This window comes from Ictidomys tridecemlineatus, chromosome 5 (genome assembly GCF_052094955.1).
Source record: "Ictidomys tridecemlineatus isolate mIctTri1 chromosome 5, mIctTri1.hap1, whole genome shotgun sequence".
In the NCBI taxonomy this organism is placed as follows: Eukaryota; Metazoa; Chordata; class Mammalia; order Rodentia; family Sciuridae; genus Ictidomys; species Ictidomys tridecemlineatus.
The window spans coordinates 46532313-46559228 of record NC_135481.1 but is presented as its reverse complement, the minus strand read 5'-3'; the positions used below and the strand labels follow the sequence as shown (position 1 = coordinate 46559228).

Genomic DNA, 26916 nt, shown 5'->3' with positions numbered 1-26916 from the left:
AACAGTTTGAAAGTCACTTGACACAGAGTCAGGATCCAAATTTCAATACAGAGAAAAAGTCATGCAAAGGTTTCTAGATGTAGTCTCAAGAACACAGCATTTATTCACAAAGAAATCATTAATAGAGGGGGAAACACCTGAAGAAAAGAAGTTACAATTATCTTCTCTTATGGATTGGCTATACTTTGAAATAATTTTTCTGAAATGTATTAATTGCATTCACTTTTAACTAATTATATATCTGTGATGCAAAGGACAAGACCTCTTTACCCTGTGCTGTAATTAATCTCTTTCCCTGAACTATTTAGCATTTGGTAATCCTCCAAAACAGATTCCCAGACATTTAATCCGTATAGATAAAGGGAAAAATGAGTAATATGGTTTTAAATATAGAATTATCAAGTTAAAGGGGACCTAAAGACATCTCTCAGATTTAAATAAGGTGTTTCATTCATGTATAGTTTTTCCACCATCTAGAAATATTGCAAGTTCATTGTTTTCCTCAGTTCAAACATCTATATTTTTCCTCTTCAAATTGACACAAAATCATCTTTAAACCCAAGTAAAATCTACTCCCTTTGATTTAAGAATACCTCTACTTTTCTTTATTAATGTGGAAAATATTCATAATTCTTTATCCTTTCCAAATGAGTGTTTATATACATGAATAAACAAAGTCACCCTATAGCTTTCAGTTTGCAAGAAAACAAACAATACCTTTTAGTCTTTGATTTTCTTTCTCACTTACTCACAAAACCAGAAAAATTTCCATCTGTCAATACTCTTTAAACTTTTCCATTCTTCTTATAGTTCAGAGATAAAATTGATAGAAAAGCCAGGCGCCATGGCACACTCCTGTAATCTCAGCACCTGGAGGGGCTGAGGCAGGAGGATCCTGAGTTCGAAGCCAATCTCAGCAATTTAGCAAGGCCCTAAACAACTGAGCAAGACCCTGAATGTAAATGGAAATATTAGAAACGCCTGAGGATGTGGCTCAGTGATTAAGCATCCCTGTGTTCAATCCCCAGAACAACAACAAAAAAAAGATACAAAAACTCATTCTAAACCACAAAAGCAACCAAGAAAAATTAGCCTGGTAGTTTAAAGTTTTGTTTTGAAATTTTTGACATCACATTTCAAAATTACATGGCATTGGAAAATATTTATTCAGCTTTGGGTCTTTTTCTCCATGTCAAATTTTATATCTGTTTGAGTGTCTCTGAGATTCTTTTCCATAGGGCAAACTTGAAAAATACCTAGTAAATTTACTTCTAGCTGCAAAAGATAATCAGCTTATTCCCATCTCTTTTGAAAAATCAATATAAAGAAAAATATTACCTTTGTTTTTGGTTGGTGGGGGGGCTTTGTTGTTGTTTGTTTCGGTTTTCATTTGTCATCATGTGCCATTTTTTGCCTATTTATCAAGTAGTACAGGATGAGATCATTGAGATAATCATGACTTATAACAGAAGAATTAATTGCAACCTATGTAGAATCTAAAATATTGAAAAATATTTTTAAAAACATTCTAACATTTCCTAATATCTTTTACATTTACCTACGTACAATGTGGTTAAGTTTTAGCTCAATATCAGTTAGCCTTTTCCAATATGTCCATGAATTTTTTCACAACTGTTCTCCTGTGCTATTTAGTTTGTTTCCTGGAAAAGACTTCGCTTTAGGCTAGACTCACACCCTTTAGGATCTGACTGAGTTCACAGCAATTCCTACAACAGAATCATGTCTCAAAGTAAAGCTACACTTCCCATTGTTAAATTTGTTTCCATACATCCAATTTACCTGTATAAAAAGAACAGCATCTTCTGGGACTCAAATTTTCCTCTGCTGTCTAACATAAAGGGCTATATAATACCCTGCCATGGGAAGATAAAAAGCTATTTATATACCAAAAGAGGCAGTGACCAAGTGATACTGCAAAAACACAATAGCTAATGGTTCAGGGACTTTTTCCCTAGAGAAATTTTTTTCTTTTTTTGTTCAATGCAATCAAAGGATGTAAAAACTCATCATAAAATGCTAGAGTTAAAGAGAGAAACAAAAGTAGGAATTTTTGGCACTTTTTGCTACTTGATACATTGATAATTTCATACCACAATCAATCTCCAAAAATAGGAAAATATTATCTCAGAAAAAAAAATTACAATCAACTCCAAAACCCCCAATGTGCTAATTTTTTAGTATAATTTAAGTAGTAAAAGAATATTTATAGGGCTGGGGCTGGGGCTCAGCAGTAGAGCTCTCACCTCGCACATGTGAGACCCTGGGTTTGATCTTCAGCACCACACAAAAATAAATAAACAAAATAAAGATATTGTGACCATGTATTACTAAAAGAATATTTCTAAATACTTCATTTTTATACAATAATATATTGTGTGATTAAGGATGTGCATGTTACTGAACAAAAGCTCATAATGAGATTTTTAGGCAAAAAATCAAGTTGATTGACTTTTGATTTTGTACCCTTGAATCAGTCAGGACCCTGCCAGGATCAGAAATGCCATTCTCAAGTTAGGTACAAGAGAAGAGCTTCATGAAGGCACAAAGTAGGACACAAAAGCATTGTCAGTGGAATTAGAAGGACAAATAAAAGTTACTCTTTTACTTTCTGCATCTATTGTTGTCCTTTGTCCTTGGGAAAAATAAGGCTGGACAAATAAAATGAAAGCAGAAGAAATTTCACATCATGCAATAGTAATTATACCACTGCATAGTAATTAATATAATATGTATGTTATATTATGTAGAAAACCATAAAAGCCTGAGTCCACCACACATGCAAGTTAATCTGTCTTTTCACACAATCTCCAAAGCCTTTACTGCTCCAGAGCCACCTCAAAACTTGTAGTCTTATAATTTCCCAGTGGTATATACTGATTACAAAATTCAGTGAAATCTACAAATAATTGGGCCTCTTACTCTGTCTTAGACATTACAAAGTGCAGAAACTTTTAAAGAGACATTCTGGCATGTGCCACATCAATTAGATACATATGGAACTGAAGAACCACACCAAGTGAAAGGAACAAAAAGAAAGAAAAAGAACACAACCCAATCATAGGAATGGACAATGGATCTCTGAAGCAAAAAATTACTATAATTAAGGGATAACTTGGGTGGACTAATCAACAGTATTAGGAAAGGGAACTCACGGACTTGTTGATGCTATGGACAGGGAAGGAAGGGAGAAGAGCTGGGGACTGATATTAGCCAAATTATATTGTTATAGTGTGGGCATGTATGAGTAAGTAGTAATAAGTCCCATGATTATGTACAAACATAATTACAGACATGTACCCACTGGACCTGGCTCTTATACTGCTTTTTACTGGTTTGGGTCTGAAGGTTATGGGATCTCGTAGAACAAATTAGGGGTATATTCCCTTTTGTCATCAGGAAGAGTTTGCATAGAACTAGAATTTCTTCAAAGTTTGATGGAACTACTTGATTTAGCACAACTACCAGAGCTTGGGGAAATATTCTAATTATTCAGTTTCTCAAATTTATAAGACTATTTTAGGCTTACTATTTTTTTCTTGAATAAATTTTGAGATATTTTACTGATTAAAAGAATTTTCTCTCATATAAATTTTAAAATTCATTGGCATAAAAATTTTTATAGCACTTTCTCTTTAAAAACTCTGCTTTATCAAGTAGATATATATTCCTTCCTTGATTATGTGTGTGGGTGTGTGTGTATGTGTGTGTGTGTGTGTGTTTTTTATGGGGTATAAACTTTTATTTTCATTGATCAAGTTAACCAGAGAATTGCCTAGTAATTAGTCTTTTCAAAAACCCAACTTCTGACTTTGTTGGACTTCTCTATTTCACTCTTTTCCCCCCAGTGGTTTAGATTTTACTCTCATCTGTCTTCTTTCTTTTATCTTATTTTGTTCTTTTTCTAGCTCCTCATCTTGAAAAGTTGGATAATTAAATTTTTGGTTTCCTATTTTTCCACATATGTGCATTCACCATTGAAGTAAATGTAAGTTTTATACTCCCACAAGGTCGAAGTATTTTAAAATAATCACATATACTTCATTGAAACACAAATTATTTAAGAAATTCTAAAATGTCCCTTTGGGCTGGGCATGGTAACACAGACTTGTAATCCCAGTGATTCAGGAAGCTGATACCAAAGAATCACAACTTCAAGGCCAGTGTAGCAATTTAGCAAGACCCTGTGTCAAAATATAAAATTAAAAGGGCTGTGGATATACCTTAGAGACTGAGTGCTTGCCTTACATATGTGAAGCCCTTGGTTTAATCCCTAGGGAACACACACACACACACACACACACACACACACACACACACTCTCTCTCTCTCTCTCTCTCTCTCTCTCTCTCTCTCTCTCTCTCTCACACACACACACACACACACACACGCGCACACACACACACACACACACACACACAAATAAAAACACTTCAAATGTATAGGAATTAGGGATGGGGGTGTGGCTCAAGAGGTAGCATGCTCACCTGGCATGCATGCGGCCCGGGTTCTATCCTCAGCACCACATACAAACAAAGATGTTGTGTCCACCGAAAAAAAACTAAAAAATAAATATTAAAATTCTCTCTCTTTAAAAAAAATGTATAGGAATTAAAATTACATATCTCTTTTATAAATCTTTCATTTGTTAATATAGTAGTCAAAGACTGAGGTCTATCTGAACCTAATTCTTTGAATATGTTAAGACTTACTTTATTCTTTTACCCTGTCATATTTTGTAATTGCTTCATGTGTGTTTGAGAAAAATGTGTATTCTCTCATTGTTGAGTATACGAATTCTGTATATTTCAATTATATCGTGACTAATTTTGTCCATGATTATTCACTTCATAACATTACTATTTTTGTCTGCTTGACTTAAAAATGGTATAAGAAATGTATTGAAGTTTTCTTTTATGTTGTATTCCATCCATGTTGTAAAAATGTCACCTGTGAGCAAGTTTTTCTTCATATGTTTTGAGATTATTATATGAATTATATATGAGTTTAGAATGTTCCTGGCAAATTGAACATTTTATAATGTAGTATACTCTCTTCTCCTAATGGCTTTTGATTTAACTTATTTATTGCCTCTTATGAATATAGCTATGCTAATTTTCTTTTTGATATATTATTTCTTTCAACTTTGTCTATCTTTGTTTTTAGGTATGTTCCTTGTTAACAGCATACAGATTGATTTGGGGGCAGAGAGTTGGTGCTGATATTGAACCCAAGGGCACTTAACCATTCAGCCACATAACAAGCCCTTTTATTTTTTATTTTGAGACAGGGTCTCGCTAAGTTGCTTAGGGCCTCAACTAAGTTACTGAGGATGCCTTTGAACTTGCGATCCTTCTCAGCCTCTAGAGCCACTAGGATTACAGGCATGTACCACTAAGCATGGCATATTATGGATTTTTAAAGCAAATTTTAACATTATCTATAAATATGTAATGCCCAAACTTACTCATTGAAGATCTTATGATAGCTGCTCATTGGTAGAGGCTGCATCTATAAAGGATCAACCATTTTCATACAGGTATTGGTTATAAAATTATTCTAAACTATACCAGAAAAAATAACAATGCAGATTTTTAATTAATTTTCAGTTATACAAATTAATGAGTTGCAATGTGATAATTCATTACTTGTATATGTTGTCTTGTGAACAGACCTGGGTTATTAACATTTCCATTTCCTTCAATATTATGTTTTTAATTTAGATTAACACAAAATAAGTGTACATATTTATGAGGTATAATGGTATAATAGTTCAATACCTATATAAAATAGGGACTGATCAAATAATGGTAATTAACATTTTCATCTCCTTACCATCATTTTGCATTTGGAGACTTCAAACTCCTCTCTTCTGGTTACTCATAAAATATATAATAGATTATAGTGAAATATAGTTACCCCCATTGAGCTGTAGAACACTAGAGCTTATTACTGCTATGTTTTGTCATTACTTAGCCAATGCTATCACTCCATCTAGTCTCTAGCAACCCCTATTCTATATTCAAATCAAAATTTTTAGCACCTACATATGAAAGTAAACATGCAGTATTTGTCTTTCTGTGTCAGACTTATTTCACTTAAGATAACATCCTCTAGTTCAATCCATTTTCTTGCAAACGACAGAATTTCATTCTTCTTTAAGGTTGACTAGTACTCCATTGTGTATATAAATCAAATTTTCTTCATCTATTCATCCACTGATGAATATCTAGACTGATTTCACACCTTAGCTTTAGTAAATAGTACAGCAATAAACATGAGTGTTCAGGTATCTCTTTAACATGCTGATTTCATTTCCTTTAGATTTATACCCAGAAGTGGGATAGCTGGATCATATGGTAGATCCTTTTTAGTGTTTTGAAGAACCTCCATACAGTTCTGCACAGAAACTGTACTAACTTACAGTCCAGCCAACACTGAGTAAGGGCTCCCTTTCTCCACATCCTCATCTGCACTTGTTCCTTTTTGTCTTGGTGATGATAGCCATTCTAACAGAGTCACATATTTTTTAAATGACTGTTAAGTATTGACTATATGTTCTGCACAATGAGCCACTGCTTTCTTACTGGTCAGGTTATGAACGTGTGTGGGATGGTCTTCCAGTTGATCAACGGTTGCTCTTTCTAAGTGTTAACATGAGGCAAAAATCCCTGAGGAAGGATAGCAATTACAGAATCAGAGGAAAGATCACAGGACTGTGAAAGAAAAGATTAAGACCCTTTATTAAATATGGTCAATGAAGGTGTTCTGGAAAAGGTATATTTATTTGAAAATTGTATGACCTGACAATTCCTCTTCTACTCCGGTAATTAGCATGATAAAGTTCTAACATGAGGCAAAAATTCCTGAAATTCTCTGATGGAAAACTTCTTTAGTCTGAGGTTCTGAGTTTGGAGTCTTCTAGACTGCAAAGCATCTTCAAAACCAAAATTGTCAATGTGGAAGATATTTGTATGTTCTGTGGTTTCTCATTTCCCAAATCCTCATTGAAAACAATGTTTTTGTCATGAAATTTCTAGTTCTAGAATTGATCATCTTTCTCCTTCCAGTTCTGTTTCTCAAGTATTCTAAAGTGTTGGATTTCACACCAGATACTTCTGTTGACATATTTTGAAACAAAAATATTTCTGTCCATCCAAACACAACGACATTTGGTGCCCTAAGTTCTTTTTTTCCTTCTGTTATTTTGTCCTTTTTATTCCCTGAGTGAAAAATAGTGTGGACTCTGAGGTATAATTCCCAGGAAAATCCAATCAATGGAGGACTAACTATTCCCCAGACTCAGTGCTATCATTTGGTCACCAATAATCAAGGTTGCTAATTAAAATATTTTTTTAGTTGAGGAAAACAACGTAGGCTCTTTGTATTAGAAAAGGTTATGATCTGTCATCATGTGAATTTATCCTCCTCTAAATCTAGAGTTCTCCGTGTAAAATGTATGTAAATCAAATGCATCACTATTTCTAGATGTTAAGCCAACCTGTCTTTGGAGAGTGGATCTACCTTCAATTATTGCTCAGTAATTATCTCCCTCCTTAATTTAACCCACAATTTAATTCTTATTTGGTAGATTTGTTTCACGTGTTTTCCTCAGAAGGCATGGAGAAGAATATCAAGATGACAGCTATGCCTTTTGTTAGTGGAAAGTTTGTTGTTGGTTGTTTGTTTTGTTTTTGTTTTTTGAGAAGACAATACACTGGATCTTGAATGAAGGATAAAATTTCAACCAAAAAAAAAAAGCTGTTCCAGGAGGAGGACTCACCTTGATATTTTCATGTTTTCTATTCCTTTTCTAGTTCCCTCTCCTGCATTTCCTTTGAGTTTTTCATGGTAGATAAATTCTTAAATTATATTTTCAGTTTCTGTGTATTCTAAACTCCCAATTTCTATTGTTTAGTTCTCAGCATCACTCAACTAATTTCTATTTTTCTTTTTAGGAATTATAGCTCTTGTATAAGTAAAGTCTTTTAACCTCACCCAGATTTTTGAAAGAACTGATCTACCATCTCAGGAGAATAGATTAGGTTCTTTGGTCTCAGGTAAGATAGAGTTCTGGTTCTCATGCCTGTCTTTACAAACTGAATTGAACTTTTTATATTGGAGTGTGAAGAGTTTAGATTCACCTGTTTTTTTTCTTATTTTTTAATGCAAACCAGGCAAAGCTGATAGTGAATATTAAGCCTCAGTTCTCATAAGAATTTGCCATAGGAAGCTAGGATCGAACACAGGCAATGTTTCAGAAGTGGGGTGTTAATTTGATGGGCAATGGGGGCTAGATGAGAGACATGGCAACCCAGAATAGTCAGGAAACAGCACAGTTAGGAACATACATAACAAATTTAAATATAATGAGAGTTGAACTTGCATAAGTCCAAGTAACTGCATTGATTTCCTCCCAACACTTCACATAGAAGTGGCTCAGCATGTGAATGTTTTAACTGAAAAGGATCTGGAAAGGTAGAAATCTACAGGAGACCATATCCGTGAGAAAATGACACAGTATGAGGTCTTTGGACAGCCATAGGAAGGTATGAAGGCAGAAAATAGCTAAATAGGAGTAGGTGGCCCTGTAAAGGGCAGGGGTAGAGGAGTTGGAGATGTATTGTAGATAACAAAACCCCATGCTGCCTATTTGAAATTCTATCAAGTACTCCAATAGTAAAAGATACTTTCTCAGGCACCTTAAAACTATCTTTGACTTTAGGCTGTCAGTGACATAGAATAGTATAATGAAAAACACCTGGAAACTGGAGTCAACTTGTTCTTGAATGTTTTTCTTTAAAGGGAATACATATGCATATTAGAAAATTCATAAAAGTAGAAAGAAGCAATTGTAGAACATCCAAGAAAAATTTTAAAGTAGTAGACAGCAACTGTTAAAATTTTTGACATTTCTCTCAGAAACTTTTTTTATTCACTTCCATTTTTTTTTAATTGTAAGAATTGAGCTTGAATTTAATCCCTGGGTCAATCCTTAAGCCTTTATTTTCTAGTATGTGAAATTTGGATCTTTCCTCATTGGCTATTTTGCAATAAAAGATATGAAAGATTTTTGGAGTCTATCAATGTTTAGGAACAAAGAAAATTAATGTTATAATTTTAATTTTTTTATCCTGAAAGAAATGATTACTAAAAAAGATCAAAAAATAAAAAGCAGCATTTTTGGTAGGACAGATGTTGAAAATAATTGTCTTTATTGAAGTTGTGAGGGAGAAAAAAACATTCTCAATTGAGATGAGTTCATACCTGCCAGGGATAATCATCAGGACTAATGATATACTGAGATGCACTACCTTGATCTCCAGAAGATAAGGTACCACTACATTATAGAATCATTGTTTCCTAAACCAATATAAGAATTCACAGAAATACAAACTTCAGATTCAAGAAATTGATTATAATCAGAGAAGCCCTTATTAAAGTGTTTTAACAAATATTAATTAAGAAAATGAGGTGTAGATACTGAAGATGATCAGAGAACTACTAACATGTTAAAAAGTGATAAGAATGAAATGCTACTAATGGTAAAAATAATTTTTTTATTTTGTATATGATCTCTCTATCTAGAGAACTGGAAAAAGTTTTTTAAATAGATGGCTGTGTCAGTAACCAAGAGATTTAGTTGCTGACTCCTTTGGAATTACTTCATATTAGAAATTTTAACATCTGGTGTATAACAGTTGGATTTAGCAAGTTAAATGGTCCTAAAAATCATCCTCAGTAAATTATGTCTGAAGGTGTGAAGGAGTGAAGAAAACCATTAATGAAACAGGCAACAGAATGCCAAAACAAGTTTTGTCAATCAGACTTCTGCATATATTTAGAATTAAGTTGGACATTTAGGCCTAATTTGTCCTCTAACCTCCAGGCATTGATGATTTATACCTTTCCCTGTGTTAATGACTCTAGTTAGAATTTTTATTTGAAGAGGTGTCTTCTTTAATTCCAGCCTATAGAATTAGACATTACCATGGAGAAAGATGACAATCTGTGCACACCCCTCTATTTACAGTATTTCTCAGGAAGTAGGAAATAGTGAATGGTCAAAAATGATGCAGAGAGATCAGAAGGATGAAGATTATGCTATTTATATTTACTGATCCTCATAAGGCTGGTTTCATAAACATGGAGGATGCTATCAGACTGCCAGGAGTTAAGAAAGAAGTCATGGATGGGCAATAGAGCAGACAGTATTAAAGTTGAATAAGTATTTATTAAAAATAGGAACATACAGGGAGATAACTCTGGAAATATGGTATATAGCCAAATTAGAGCAGCACATTCTAGATTATGAAATTGCACATTTCAAAACAATGAGAACCAATAAACATCTTTTTGATAGTACTAGTTTTATAATTAAAGTACTACTTAGGAATAGTAAAAGAGTAATCTTATAGCCATATGCATGCTAAATGAGGAAAAGTAAACTTTCCTGAATTATAGAATTTCAGTAATCATTTGGGAAAGCAAATGAGAGATTTGAAAGAAGCAGAATAGATGAGATGCTTATAATAATACATCTGAAGGAAAGTTATGTAGGACGGTAGAGGTATGATTTAGTGTTGTTGTAGTCATATAAAATTTTACATGAATACGATTAATATACAAGCCCATAAGTGATAATGCTTAGTGCACTGTAGTAAATTAGACTATATTGTTTAAGAAAGAATTAAGGTGAAAATTGAATACTCATGCAGATTTAATTAACATTAATACATTAAGGATATGACTACACCCTTCCATATACATATTCCCTTCCCACAGTAGTAAAAAGGCCAAAGAGAAAGCCCCCTAGGAGAAGAGAAGAAGGCAAGATTTTAAATAATGTTCTTATGAAGGATGAAAAGCCAAAACATGCCAAAAGGAGGAATTTTGGAACTAGAACTACCAGGAGAGTTTAGTGAAACTGATTGACGATATGAATAGCATAATCTTCATCCTTCATTCTTCTGATCTCATGTATATAATGCATTATTATAGCTAACATCTATTGAGTTCTTGCTATACCAAATATTGTTTTGTTTTGTTTTAGTGTTGTTATTGTGATTTTGTGGGGTTGGGTTGGGTTGGATTGGGTTGAATTTTCAGCATTGGAGATTGAACCCAGAGGTGCTCTACCTGAGTCACTTCTCCAGCTTTACTTCATTTTAAGACAGCGTCTTGCTAAGCTGCTGAGGATCTTACTAAATTGCTGAGGCTCGCCTAGAACTTGTGATCCTCCTGTCTCAGCCTCCAGAGTCACTGGATTTATGGGCATGTGTCACCACATCCAGCTCAAAGGCTGTTTTAAGTTCTTTACTCATAGCAACTTTGTTTCTTGTAGTACCTGGGATCAAACCCGTGGCCTTACCTAAACTAGTCAAGCACTCTACAACTGAGCTAGCTTCCTGGCCCCTCATAGCAACTTTTACGACCCAAACTATTATTAATTCCAATGTAATGGAAACATATATTGAGATACAATGAGCTGAAGTAACTGGTTTGATAGGGTAGGTGGTTGAGTCAAGTTTAACCCAGCAGTTCACACTGTGATTCTTCATTTTTAACAAATACATTACATTTGTCTTTCTAGATCATTGAACATAAGAAAAAAATGAACAAACTATTTTATGTTAGCTACATAATACACAAAATTTAGATTTGGATAAATGATTAAATTTTGTTTTAAATTCTAGTTTTTTGTTATCTTGAAGAAATGTCACTTGTTTTCAAGATCAGACTTCATTGTGACAAACTATTCGAAAGGAGTGTGATTTTAAGTTTGTTTCCTTAAAAAGAATCGTATTCTTAAGACAGCTTTTGTTTAATCATTTAATCATGAAGCAATAAATAAGAATATTGTTATTTGAGTTATAGTTTACTTCAAACATCAATAACATGATATTTATGAATTTCACAGATGTGTATGTACTTTTCTATTGTAGAACTCAAGTTATTCCAACAATACTTAACAAGTCTACCATTGTGTTTTAAATTCAAGAGAGAAGAATGAAAACTATCCAACTGTACATGATGAATGAATCTTGAAATCAAACAGTTGAAATGGATGACTTCCAAAATTCTTGCCAGATCCTTTATATGCATAAGGAACATACTAAGTACACACAGTTTTAGTCTGATCTTTGACACAGGACTGCTGCAAGAAGCAGATACTAATTTGGATAAAGCATAATAATAGCATGTAAGGAGACTCAAGTGCAAGATAGACTAGACTCTCTGGAGCTGAACAATTCAGAAGTAGACTTTAAAAAAAGGTGATTATCCCTGGAATTCAAACCAAGGCTAAAGTAGGAGCAATGGGTATCTTAAAGCACATAACATTAAGATAATGAGGTGGAAATGTTAAAACAAAATAGGAAGGATAGATTCAGAAAGCAAAAAGTGCAAAAACAACAGTAGTTACAAAAGGATAAAAAAAAAACAATTTGATCTGAGCTGAAGAGAGGAGGTAAGAAGGAGGAAAATAAAAGTATTCTGAAGTTCTCAATTTGGTTGATGTGAAAAGACAGGAAAGAAATAGGACATACTACTATGTGAACTATTTGGTTTCTTTTTTAAAATAAGAAGAGGGAAATGTGTAATGAAAAAAAGGTGGTAAGTATCAAAAGAACAGAAAAGTATAGAGGACTTCCATGTTAGTAATGGGATAATAAGATTAATAAAATTTTAAAGCTGCAAAAATTAGAGTTATCTTTTTCTTGACATCATGATTGCAAACCTAGAAAACCCAAAATATTTCATGAAAAACAAAACTTTAGAATGTTGTAAGGCAGCTACATATCATAAAATAAATGAGTAAATAAGTAATTTTCTCCTTTTGTAGCATTATTTCCACATGAAATTAGGGAGTAAAAGTCTGTACATTCCCTGATAGATTTCTTAAAATCTTAAGTACCTTTGTTCACATTTTACCTTCCTGAAGACACACTAAAGACCAAGCTAAAACTGAGGCTTCATGATTAAATGACACCAAAGACCAAGACATGGGAAAAATTTATGGGGCTAGCTCTCTATAACTCAAGTACAGTGTGAACTCTTAACTGTAAAATGATAAGGTGACCATCAGTTTTTGACATCTGGGTCATTACTCTATAGCCAGTGTGTCCTTTTCAACTTGAAAACTTTTCCTGCCTCATTTGCTTCTCAGGTAACAAGAACATCAAGGTCAATCTTGCACATGAAGTTGATGAAGGGAGGAAATCACTCAGTGCTGTCTGAATTTGTGTTGCTGGGACTCACCAGTTCTTGGGAGCTTCAGATTCTCCTTTTTGTGTTCTTCACAACATTTTATGTAGCAAGTATGATGGGAAACCTTCTCATTGTGCTCACCATCATCTCAGACCATCACTTACACTCCCCAATGTACTTTTTGCTGGCAAATCTCTCCTTCATCGATATGGGAGTGTCCAGCATCGCCACTCCAAAGATGATTTATGACCTGTTCAGAAAGCATAAAGCCATCTCCTTGAAAGGGTGCATCACACAGATGTTCTTCATTCACACTGTGGGAGGGACAGAGATGGTGCTGCTCATTGTCATGGCCTACGACAGATACGTGGCAATCTGCAAGCCCCTCCACTACCTGACCATCATCAGCCTAAGAATGTGCAATTCTCTTTTGGCTGTGGCTTGGACCATTGGACTCGTCCACTCTGTAGTTCAACTGGCTTTTGTTGTAAACTTGCCCTTTTGTGGGAGCAATAAAATGGATAGCTTTTACTGTGATTTTCCCCGGTTTATCAAACTTGCATGTACAGATACATACAGACTGGAGTTTCTGGTCGCTGCCAACAGTGGTTTCATCTCCATGGGCACCTTCTTCATCTTGATTGTGTCTTATATCTCCATCCTGGTCACGGTTCGTAAACACTCCTCAGGAGGTTCCTCCAAGGCCCTCTCCACTCTCTCAGCTCACATTACCGTGGTGGTTTTTTTCTTTGGTCCTTGCATCATAATCTATGTGTGGCCATTCCCTACCTTACCCATAGATAAATTTTTAGCTATCTTTGATGTTCTTATCACTCCTTTTATGAATCCTGTCATCTATACATTTAGAAATAAGGAGATGAAAGTGGCAATGAGGAGATTCTTTGTTAAGGCTTTAACGAGTTTTAGGAAGAGTTCTTTTATGCAGTCTAAGAAGTTTGGGTTCATTTTGGCAATTCTTGGAAAGCAATATTTTAATTAAAAGATTTCAAAAATATTTTCAATTTAATTATTGTTTTAAATATACATTATGAACCATATCCTTAAGGACTTTATTCTGATGCGATCAGTCCATTCTAAGGAACTCTTGCTTAAAGAATTCTGAAAACATTGAGGGGTGAATTCAGCCTTGGAATGTTTATTACTGGAAATTTTGTTTGTCAGTGAAGACTTTGGGGACAGTGATTGCTAAAACCACACATACCAGGCATAGTTACCATTCCTAATGTTGGACACTCTTCTATTTGACAATGACTCTCAAAAATATCTCTCTTTTAATATACCTATTTAACTATATTCATGCCCTATGATTCTGATTCTCTCATCTTGAGGAATAAAAAAAATGCTGATAATTGCCTAGACAGCTCTAACAATTACAGGCTTTTCACATCTGAATTTGTTCCCTTCACAGATTTAGGTAGCACTAAGGTTTTAAAATTTAGTTAGAATTGGAATTAGAAAATGAAATTTGGGGTAAATCATGGAGACACAAATGAGTAAGTATTATTTGACAATAAAATAAATTCTATACTACTCAATGCTTATGACAATTTTCTACCTCAATTATTTCCTAAACAATATCCATTGTTTTGATATTTCAAAGTAAACTATGTGATGAAACGTGAACTCTTGAACACTAAAACCTGTAATCTCTGGCCCAATTGGAGACCTTCAATAATTGATAATTCTGGAACACAACATAGCATAGCATGGACCACAAAATTTTAAATCTCTGGTATGATTATTGAAGACAAACACAGAATATCAGAATCAGTTTACTGCTTGTAGTGGGACGTTTCACATTGTTTGGATTGGAGTGAGGGAGCCGCTGGTCCTGAAGTATCGAAGGAATGCAGAAAACTAGAGCAGAATTTGTGAAACTTATTCCTTTGAGCTGAGCTTGAGCTGACATATGATGTACTCTAACACCAAAGATAGACATCAGTGTCAGTAAGTCAAAGAGCCTATAAACTTTGTACTCTCTACAGTGTCCTATGACTGGAAGTCTTGCTTCTTGAAACAAATAGGAATGCCAAGTTTTTTAGTAAGTTTTTGTGTCACTGTGAGCAAAAGCTTGCAACAACTTAAAGGAAAACAAAGTTTATTTGGAACTCTTGGTTTCAGAGGTTCAGTCCACATACAGCCAACTTCATTGCTCCTGGGCCCACAGGGAACAAGGTCATCATGGGGAAGGGTAAACTGGAAGAAAGCTGTTCAGATAATGGCAAGGTCAGAAAACAGGAAAAGAAGGTGGGGAAGGAGACACAGAGAATATGACCTCCACCTCAAGCATCACCCAGTAACCCAAACACCTCCAGCCACACCTGACCTGCCTATGGTTACTTCCCAGTCAGCCCATTCAAACCAGACGGACTGATTATATGATAGCTCTCATCTAATCATTTAACCTCTGAATATTCTGGTGTTAACTGGAGCATTTGGAGGACACCGTATATCCAAACCACAACATCAAGATGGCTAATATTTTGTTGTTGTTGTTGTTTTGGTACTGAGGATTGAACTCAGGGGCACTCAACCACTGAGCCACAACCCCAGCCCTATTTTGTATTTTATTTAGAGACAGGTTCTCACTGAGTTTCTTATCACTCCACTTTTTCTGAAGCTGGCTTTGAACTCTGAATCCTTCTGCCTCAGTCTCCTGAGTCCCTGAGATTGCAGGTGTGTGCCACCACACTCAACCATGATAGCTAATATTTTTTAACCCCAAGTCTGAGTTTGTAGGCTCAAAAAAATTTTGACAAATTTTCTTATGCTCTTTTCATAGATAGATTATAAAATGTAAATTGGATGATAGGGAAATTCAGTGGAGTTCCAACTATTTTAATACATTCCAATTTTGGTCCATTTCAGTTTGTATTTTGTGCATGGTTGGAGACAGAGGTCTAATTTTGTTTTTCTACATATAGCTGTCCAATTTTCCAAGCACCATTTATTAAAATGGCTGTATTTTCCCCAAAATAATTTTGGAGCCTTTGTCAAATATAAGATGGCTATAGGTATGTGGATTTGTCTCTGTGTCTTCTGTTCCATTGGTCTTCATGTCTATTTCAATGCCAATACCATGCTGGTTTTGTTACTACACACTCTGTAGTAGAGTTTCAGATCAGGTATTATAATGCCTCCTGCTTTACTTTTCTTGCTTAGTGTTGCTTTAGCTATTCTGGGTCTCTTATTTTTCAAAATGAATTGAAGAATTGTTTTTCTAATTCTGTGAAGAATGTAATTGATATTTTCATGGGGGTTGCATTGAATCTGTATATTGCTTTTTGGAGTACAGCCATTTTGACAATGTTAATTTTGTCTATCTAAGAACATGGGATGTTTTTTTACCTTAGAAGGTTTTCTTCAATTTCTTTCTTCAGTGTTCTATAATTTTCATTGTAGAACTCACCTACCTCCTTGGTTAGATTATTTCCCAATTTTTTTGAGATTATTATGAATAGGATGGCTTTTTGAGAGAATATTCTTATTTACCAATAACAACCTTGATCATGAATGAACTAAATTTCTCAATTAAATGGTCCAGATTGCCTGGATGATTTATATATATATATATATATATATGTATAGTATTAGGCAACTTACAAGAAACTCAATAAGCCAGTAAAGACACACAAACTGAAATGATGAAAAAAGTTATTCAAAGTAAATAGAAACCAGAAATGAGCAGAAGTAACTCTGCTTTTATCAGACAAAATAGACTTTAATTCAAAATTGTAAAAAGAGACAAAAATGTCATTATATACTGATAAAAAGGTTAATATAACAAAAAATAAAATGATTATAAATGGACCACACAATTGTATAAAACAAATATTAAGGGATCCAATATAATGATACAATATAATAAAAATGAAAGACTACAGGACCCCCTTTCACGAATGGAAAGATCATCCATATTAAAAAATAAACAAATAAACATTAAATTATATTGTAGATCTGATGGACTTAACCAACATTTACGGAACATTTCATAACACTTGGAGAGTACACATTCTTTTCATCAACACATGGAACATTCTCTAGAACAGATCACATATTAGACCACAAAAGATCATCAACAAATTTCAAAAATCATAGCATGTATCATTTCCAACTACAGTGGACTAAACATACAAATCACCCAAAAAATAAACTTCATAAATTTTCCAAATAAGGAGAGACTAAACAACATATTGTGAAGGTACATTGTGTTATCAAAGAAATAAAAAAGGAAATCTAAAACCTCTCAAAACAAATGAAAATGGAAACAAAACATACTAAAATGTATAAGATACAACAAAAGTAGTATTATTAAGAGATAATTTAATAGAAAAAAGTGCTCATATTAAAAAAGGATTTCAAAAAAGCAACATAGTGATGCAACACAAGAAACTAGAAAAGGGAAAGGGATAGAAGAAAGTTGGATAACAGATCCAAAATACAGTTAACTTGGAAGTATAATTTTGAATGTTCTATGGTACAGTAGAGAAACTATAACTTAGAAAAATGTGATACATATTTTATAAATAAGTAGAAGAAAGAAGTGAGAAGACTCCCAACACAAAGATGTTTATTGGGCTCATGGTTCTGGAGGGGAGGAAGGTCAAGAATGAGGGATTGCATCTGATGTGGGTCTTCTTGCCAACCCACATGGTAGACAGTATCACATGTCAACAAAGCATGCACATAAGAGATAAATGGGTCAAACTCCCCCCCTTTTATAACTCACTCATTCCTACAATAACTAACCCATTCCCAAAATGATGGCTTTAATCCATTCATGAGGCTGATGCACAAGGACCTAATTATCTCTTCAAGGTCTCACATAATCCCATTGTAAAGGCAATTAAATACGTTCTATGGAGTTGGACAAATGTCAAATAACATAATAAAAACATATAACATGATTTATTACTTTACTGTATGGTAGTTTGACCACTCTAAAATTCTATGTTGCATATTTATTCCCCCTCCATTCAACCCTTGCTAACCTCGGATCCTTTTACTGTCTCTATTTTCTGGTTGGTTTCTCTGACTTTGATATATGCATTTAAGCTTCCTCCACATGCCCAATAGAGCACAATTTTTCATATCTCTGGTTGTATACAAAATATATTCACACCAATTTGTGTCTTCATACCTGTGCTTTGGATAATAATGATCACCACATTCCAACATCATTTATAACTCCATGCCCACTCCCTTCCCCTCCAACCCCTCTGCCCTATCTAGAGTTCATCTAATCCTCCCATGCTCCCTCTCCCTATCCTACTATGAATCAGCCTCCTTATATCAGAGAAAACATTTGGCATTTGTTGTTTTGGGATTGGCTAACTTGACTTAGCATTATCTTCTCCAATGCCATTCATTTACCTGCAAATGCCATGATTTTATTCTCTTTTATTGCTGACTAATATTTAATTGTGTATATATGACACATTTTTTAATCCATTCATCTACTAAACGACATCTAGCTTGGTTCCATAGTTTAACTATTGTGAATTGTGCTACTATAAACATTTATGTGGCTATGTCCATGTAGTATGCTGTTTTTAAGTCCTTTGGGTATAGACCGAGGAGAGGGATAGCTGGGTCAAATGGTGGTTCCATTCCCAGTTTTCCAAGAAATCCCCATACTGCTTTCCATATTGGCTGCACCAATTTGCAGCCAATTTAATATATGTTCCTTTGTGTATTCTTTATAAGTACTTGAAAACAAGTACCCCTAGAGATGCAAACATAAACCTCTGGTTTAGGTTTCAGAGTATGATGCCACTTAGGTTTACCTTATCATTTATATAGTTTTTAATTTTTATATCCTAACTTTTTTTATCTCTGCCTCCACTCCCTCTTTTTGACTCACTTATGGCTTATCCATTGGCTTGTCAGGTTCTGGATGACAATTACCTTAGATAGACATTGGTGATCCCAAGTCTCATGTTGGTGATCCCGTCTCTGCTAAATCATTTGGTCAGTATTCCCCTGCGTTCCAATTAGTTCTATCTCCCACAATAATAGCATTTTTAAAGATATTTGTACATAAAGTAATGCTAGATCTGACCAGGAGAATTTGTGGTTATGTTTTGGAAAGAGTTACACAATTGGTCTTTAAATGAGTAATTTGGTGGCAAATACAGAAATAGCTTAGGGATATTGGAGTACAGTGTTGAAGTCCCCAAAGGCAAGTATTATTAAATAGATGTTTCTAGTGATGGTATTATTTTGTAAAGAAATGAATTAAATATTACCTGCACAAGAGAAGCAGCTTTAGCAGAGCTTAATGAGCAAACATCAATAAAATGAGAAGGAAAAGAACACAGAAACTGACCTTTCGTTCCTGTCTTTTAAAAATCCATATCAATTAAAGGTTGAAGTCAGAGAAAGGGAATAAAAACATTAAGGAGAAAGTCTTGGAAGTTTGAACAGAATCTACTTGAACTAGTTCTGGAGTTCATTTTTGACACACAGACATATTATAGTTGTGCTAAAAATGTGAAAGCCTAAGGGAAGGAATATTTTATATTTCAGTAAGTTCAAAGTGTCCACTGGGCATGATGGGCATCTAGCAAATGTTTGTTGGTCAAGTACAAATTATCATGATAAATTAAAATAAATGATCCAGCAAATTTGCAATGGTATGTTAATTGAGTCACAAAATGAATTACAACAGAGGGAGATGCCATTCTACAGGATATAGAGACAGAATGCCTTTGCTTCTTTGTCCATTCACTAGAGAAGGTAAGAACTAAGTCTCTTCTGTGAAAAGCTAAAGGATTCTGTGGGGAATAAGACATTGGGGTCTAAAAGCACAGCATGTTTTCTATGGATTTGCATTCTCCTACCATGTTCATTTAAAAAGAAAGAATATATTATAGATACATTGGAAATGGCTTAAGAAACCCACATGCTGTGAACACTTGAGGAGAGTAGAACATGGGGCACCCAGAAAGGGTCTTGGTGTGCAATCAACTGTGAAGTCAAGAGAAAAAGCCGTCTTCTCTACTTGTGGGATGAGAGCAGAGAGAGCATCAGTATCAGTTCTACCACTCACTCCTGGCCTGGCACCTTACTTCTCCTCCTTGGTCTTCATTTCTCTACCTGTAAAAAGGAGCCAAGAATACCAATTTTCATGGTTTTCATAGATGTCAAACAGGATCGTGTCTGTAAAGGAGTAATTATAGTGTTTTGCACATGGTGGTCACTGTTATTTCCATAGAGAGCTCACCAACAACTGCTGCAGACTGGGGGATGATTAAGCAGCTCTTTAAGTAATAATCCCCTTCCCCCAGACTGGGGGACTCATTTATTAATTCTTTAAGCTTAGTTATGATGCTGTATATTGAATTAGAATAGATCCATCACTTAATCTGCAGCACAGATTGTGATTTTGTTCTGAAGACACCCCTAATCACCCTGATTCATGGGTGTCTTTTCTGTTTCAAAAAATCATATGATCATATTATTTATTTGACTTTTTTTCCTACTAAAGATTGAACCCAGCAGTGCTCAGCCACTGAGCTACATTCCACAACTTTTTATTTTTTATTTTGAGACAGTGTCTCTATAGTTGCTCAGGACTTTGATAAATTGCTGAACTCTTTGAACTTTAGATCCTCCTGCTTCAATCTCCCAAATTGCTGGAATTATAGGTGTGCACCACCAAGCCTGGCCTTATTTGATGTTTTAAAATAGTTGACTTTTTACTGATTTTTACATTTTGTATGTATGAGCTAAAGTGAAAAAGCCTTAAATATACTTCAGGAAGTTCAGAGTGTCCACTGAGGATGATGGACATCTAATAGATGTTTGCTGATTATTTGTTGATGATTGTGATAAATTACAAATTAAAAGATACAGCAGATTTGCAATGTTGATAATCAAGTCACAGAGTGAATTAGAAAAGAGGGAGATTAATTTGAAGAGAGGGACTTCTATGGAATATGAGATACACCCAACTGCAAACAAGGGAAAAGATGCAAATATATTGGCAGTTCAGTGAAGAGAATATCAATATTATGGTGAGCTTCATTACAGAGCAGATTAGCACTGAATGATAAAATAATAAAAACATAACACTTGAAAAGATTGCTTAATGTTACCTGCCTCAGCCCCTTTATTTTACAGATGATGAAACTGGGTTCAGGAAGTAAGTTGAGTTTGGAGGGATGGGAGAAAGGACTGAGTACTCAAATTCCCTCAGGACAGGGATGGGACATGTTCACATTCTGCTGATGTGAAGTGTGACGTTCTTTCTATCATTCCAGGAACCAGGGAAAGTTAATATGGCATGGATGTTGATCTGCAAGTATCATTCTTGTGTAATTTTGTTTACTATCCTGTTTTTACTCCATCCATCTTTAGATTCTAGATCATGAATCTCTTTTCTGAACTTGTACTGTACCAGAATAATGTCACAGCCCAGGCTGTGTAATCCCTCTAAACCCTGGACTGACCTACCAAAGGGGAATTTTAGGGTTTGTATATTATCTCCTCTCCTCATGAGGAAAAAGTGAATATGAGAAATAGCATGAAGCTAAACATGAGGGAGTATTAATGAGAGTGATAGTATTACATACAGGAGTAAAGACATAAGGAAAGCAAAGGTCATGAAAAATTGCTTGAAGTTTAGGGAATTCCATGAGCAGGAGTAATAAACTGTGAGGGAAAAATCAGAGTTCATTTCCATGCCCTTTTCCCTCCATCATCAAATTATTCCAAGAATCCCTAGTCCTCCAATGATCTTCTGATTCCTAATTTTATTATTTATTTATTTATTCATTTTTCTTTGGCCTAATCTCTTTTTCAAACCTGGAAATTTTTAGGGAGTCTGGGAGTTAGAAGCAGTGGCTTATTTTTGCAGTTATAGTTGAATGGCAAAAGGGTTTGTAATAGCTCAGGCAATATTTCTTCCTTAGAAGTTTAAACTCATGTAGTCAGTGATTCCCTACAAAGCTTGTTTTTTGTTTGTTTGTTTGTTTTTGTTACTTTCCTTTATCAGGTAATGCTTGAGACAGTTCTGCTCTCTGAGACAATGGATGGAGCCAACCACTCTGTGGTGTCTGAGTTTGTGTTCCTGGGACTTTCCAACTCGTGGGAGATCCAGCTTCTACTTTTCCTCTTTTCTTCTGTGTTATACTTGGCAAGTCTAATGGGAAACCTCCTCATTTTGTTCTCTGTGACTGCTGACCCTAACCTACACTCCCCCATGTACTTTCTGCTGGCCAAGCTCTCGTTTCTTGACCTGGGAGGTTGCTCCATTGCGACACCCAAAATGATTTATGACCTTTTTAGAAAACACAAAGCAATCTCTTTTGGGGGTTGCATAGCTCAGATCTTCTTTATTCATGCTATTGGGGGCACAGAAATGATGTTGCTCATAGCCATGGCCTTTGATAGATATGTGGCCATATGTAAGCCTCTGCACTATCTGACCATCATGAGCCCACGGATGTGCATTATCATTTTGATTGTTGCCTGGATTCTTGGCCTTATTCACTCAGTGGCCCAGTTGGCTTTTGTTGTAGACCTGCCCTTCTGTGGCCCAAATGTACTGGACAGCTTCTACTGTGATCTCCCTCAGCTCATTAGACTTGCTTGCACAAAGACTGATAGACTGGAGTTCATGGTAACGGCCAACAGTGGACTCATCTCTGTGGGGTCCTTCTTTATACTGATCATTTCTTACATCTTCATTCTGGTTACTGTTCGAAAACACTCCTCAGGTGGTTTATCCAAGGCCCTCTCCACTTTATCAGCTCATGTCACTGTGGTAATTTTATTCTTTGGACCATTGATCTTCTTCTACACCTGGCCTTTCCCTTCATCGCATGTGGACAAATTTCTGGCTATCTTTGATGCAGTTCTCACTCCTTTTCTGAATCCAGTGATCTATACATTTAGGAACAAGGAGATGAAGACAGCAATGAGAAAACTTTTCTATCAGCTCGTGGGTAACAGGAAGATATCCTAAACACTCTAAACCAAAATGCAACTCTACACTCAACGACGATGGGAAAAATGAAGTCATTGAAATTTTTGATCTAGTGCACTAGGTTACATTGAGGTATGTCAACATGCTCTTGTGTATCTCCAGTACCCTCACCAAGTAAGGAGACAGGGAATCTAGTAATGGACTTTCCATGCTACAGACCCAGCACTGGTTAATAACATAAATCATTTAATATTCAGAATAACAACACAGTGAGTATTTTTCTTTGATAATTTTTAAACATAACTAAGAGACACTTTCTGCTCATTCTCTTTGTAATTATAATGTAAAATATTTCAAACCAAAGCCAATTTTCACCTTTAATCTACTACTTCCAATATTCTTAAACCTGAAAATATGCCAAGCAGTGCATTTAATTATTTAGAGTTGGAAATTAGTGTATTACTCCTTTTCCCATTTTGAATTTGTTTATGTTCTTTATTCAAACTACCTAGCAAATTGACATAATAACTAAGTACTTGGTTACCCTTTTTCTCTTCCCTCCATTCTTCAGTATCTGCCTTCCTACCTCATCCTTTGGACAAAGAATTGTGGAATTTTAGAACTGTAATTGGAGAGATCATTTTTTTAACCTATTCATTTTATAGATGATCATAGTCAGGAATAGAGGTGTTACATAATAAATTTAAGATGAAAATCAGGTTTCCTCACAGTTAGATTTAAAAGATTAAAAATATATCTAAGCCCACTTGTCAATTTGAATTGCTGAGCTTTCTGCTAACAGACTGCTCCTCTAGTTTCTATGGACATTCTGTTTCTCACCCCAAGGAGAAGTTACACAAATGAGGCCATTGTTCTTTTAATTGTCATTGGTTTCTTATGATCATATGTCATTTCCAGTTTCTTATTTCTTTGCAGTGCAACAATAAATATCTGAGACTAAGTTCTGGTTATTTCATAACCACATGATTATACTTTATCAATACATTTTTAATGTCACTTACAAAAAACAACCACAATTAAACAGTATTCCTCTGTCCATATGCTTTTCTACTGAATGAATCCTCTAAAGGGCATTCACCATCACTTTTCTCATTGCTACGAAGATCTGTCTGTTTATTTATATAAGGATTCAAGAAATTGGGGTATTTATGTTACTGCATGCCTTCGTATGCTTCTGTTAGTGGATCATGGTTTCCATGACTGAAAACCCAGAGCACTTTAGAAATTTTGAGACCTAAAGATAATATAAAGCAAAGAGAAAATATTTTTGATTTATTAACAGACTAATTTGTTGTTTTATAACCTAATATCTGTGACATTATACTAACATCAACAGTATCAGGAATCTAGAAAAATGTCACATTGTATCAATTTCTCTGAAGATTTGTGATTTTTTTTTTCTTTTCTTTCTTTTTTGGTGCTGGGGATTGAACCCAGCAGTGCTTTACCACAGAGCTATATCCGCAACCCTTTTCATTTTTTATTTTGAGACAGCGTCTCCCTAAATTGCTTAGTGAGGGCCTTGAACTTATAATCCTCCTGCCTCAGCCTCCCAGGTCCTTGAAATTACAGGTATATCTTACCACAACCAGCAAGGTTTGTGATTTTTTCATAAGTACTTGTAATGAATCCATCTGTTAAAGTATTGGCGTGTCTCAGACTCCTTTTGGAAAGTTAATTTATTCTTTTACTTTTAAAGTTAATTCATTACTTTTTCTTACCTTATTTTTGACTTTTAAAAAATTGTTAATTCACTTGTAAATTATATTTGTATGAGGACAAATACACGCTTAGATTTTAACTTAACCAAGTGAGAAATATTTCTTTTTTGGTAAAATAGCTTCTGAGTGATGGATATATATGCTATTGTTTCCCTTCCCTTTGGTAAACTTTTTATATTTCTGTTTCTCCTATGATTCCTGATAGATCTCATTGGATATCAGTCTAATAAAAGCTATAAGATTCTCTATTTTTTATATGGAAATAGGAACTTAGATGTGAAATCATTGCAAATAAAATTCAAATCAGTTTTATCATCATTCTGCTTGCCTTTAGTTTTTCATTTACAAACCTAACTGAAACAGTCATGACTTTTTCGAATCTATTGATACTCTCACAAGATATTTAAAGTGCATTCATTGTTCTCATAAACACCACAACCACCACCATTGTCAATGTTCACACCACCACCACCAAAACCACCATCAACACAACCAACAACAACATTTATTGAACACTTATGATGTGGAGGGAAATATCCTAGGTTGCTTACACACATTAACTAATTTAATTCCAACAGCAGTCAGCTAGATAATACTTTGATTTTTATTCCACAGATTAGGTAACTAGTAGGCACAGAAATATTTAGCAAGTAGTTTAGGGACATGCAGCTGCTAAGCGATAGAGCAAAGATACAAATTTAGGCCGCCTCTGCTTCAGCATCCCGCTTCCAAATCACCATATTATACAACCTCACAGGATGATGGGTCCCTTTTAAACCTGTAGTTTTAAAATCTAAATATTTTTCCCTCTACTTAACAGCCGATAATGGTAAAGATAAAATATACATCAACTCAATACAATATGCTATTTGATTTGGGGGTTGAGAAAGTACCAAGGATTGAACCCAGGGGCACTTAATCACTGAGCCACATTCCCAAAACTTTTTATCTTATTTTATTTTATTTATTTTGAAACAGAGTCTCACTAAGTTGCTTAGGCACCCACTAAATCTCTAAAGCAGGCTTTAAACCTGTGATCCCCTTGCCCCAGCCTCTCAAGTTGCTGAGATTACAGGCATGTGTCTCTGTGCTGGGCTCCAAAATATGCTATTTGAAATTTAGGTTCTATCATTTTAATATATCATTAAAATATCCATGTATTTATTATTCAAAAGGGGTAAGGTTTAGAAGTAATTTATATAATAAAATAACTTTATAGGTTTCTCCTATCCAAACATCATTATGCATCATTATGGAGATAGTGCACTCTCTACTCCTTGGAGACACTTAGCCCATGATAGTGTCATACCATTTGAAGAAAAGGTTGAAGCCTAAGTGGACACTTCATGGGGTTCCCTCATTCTCATAGAATCAGAATTTATATTAGTGTACTCATCAGTGGCAGAGAATGAGTCAATTTTCATGAGTTTCTGGTTCACAGCTGGAATTGACTGCCAGAGGATAGCCTAGATGGAGCCTCTGGTTAGCCCATTTTCTCTCTCAAGGGACAGTGGATGCAGAAGGTTGAATTGTAATCAAAACATGAGGATTAGTGCAATAATCAATGCCTACAGAAATTAAAATAGGACTCAGAATGACTTGTTGTGTGCCAGTTGGGGATGGAAATAAGAAGATGAAAAATACACAATTATTCCAGGGATATCGCCGCCTAGTGAAGAAGAAGGGTAGGAAACAAATTGCTACAATACAATATATAAATGCCATATACAATGCATATTCCTGTATCCCTGTATCTATCTATGCACCCATAAATGTGTAAATCTATAATGAGGTGTAAGCATAAAGGAGCAGATGAACAATTCTGCTTAGAAGTCTCAGAGGAGAAAGCTGAGCTTGGTATTGAAAGTTGAGGAGGAAGATAAATATGTCCTGGCTCCCAAACATTCAGAATGGTGACTATGGTTAATAGTGATGTATTGTTTCCTTGAAAAAATGTGTAATTGGGTAGATCTCATTTATTCCAACCAACAATAA

General features: G+C 34.8%; 2 protein-coding genes across 2 annotated transcripts; both read left to right on the top strand.

The window, feature by feature from the left end:
• The first annotated feature begins 13225 nt into the window (after window positions 1-13225).
• LOC101959094 (olfactory receptor 4F3/4F16/4F29) lies at window positions 13226-14227 on the top strand. The gene has a single exon (XM_005337172.3). The coding sequence runs from the start codon at window positions 13226-13228 to the stop codon at window positions 14225-14227; it is 1002 nt and encodes a 333-aa protein (XP_005337229.3).
• An 8040-nt stretch (window positions 14228-22267) lies between these two features.
• LOC101954481 (olfactory receptor 4F3/4F16/4F29) lies at window positions 22268-23218 on the top strand. Its single transcript, XM_005337156.3, has one exon. The coding sequence runs from the start codon at window positions 22280-22282 to the stop codon at window positions 23216-23218; it is 939 nt and encodes a 312-aa protein (XP_005337213.2). The 5' UTR covers window positions 22268-22279.
• Window positions 23219-26916: the final 3698 nt, after the last annotated feature.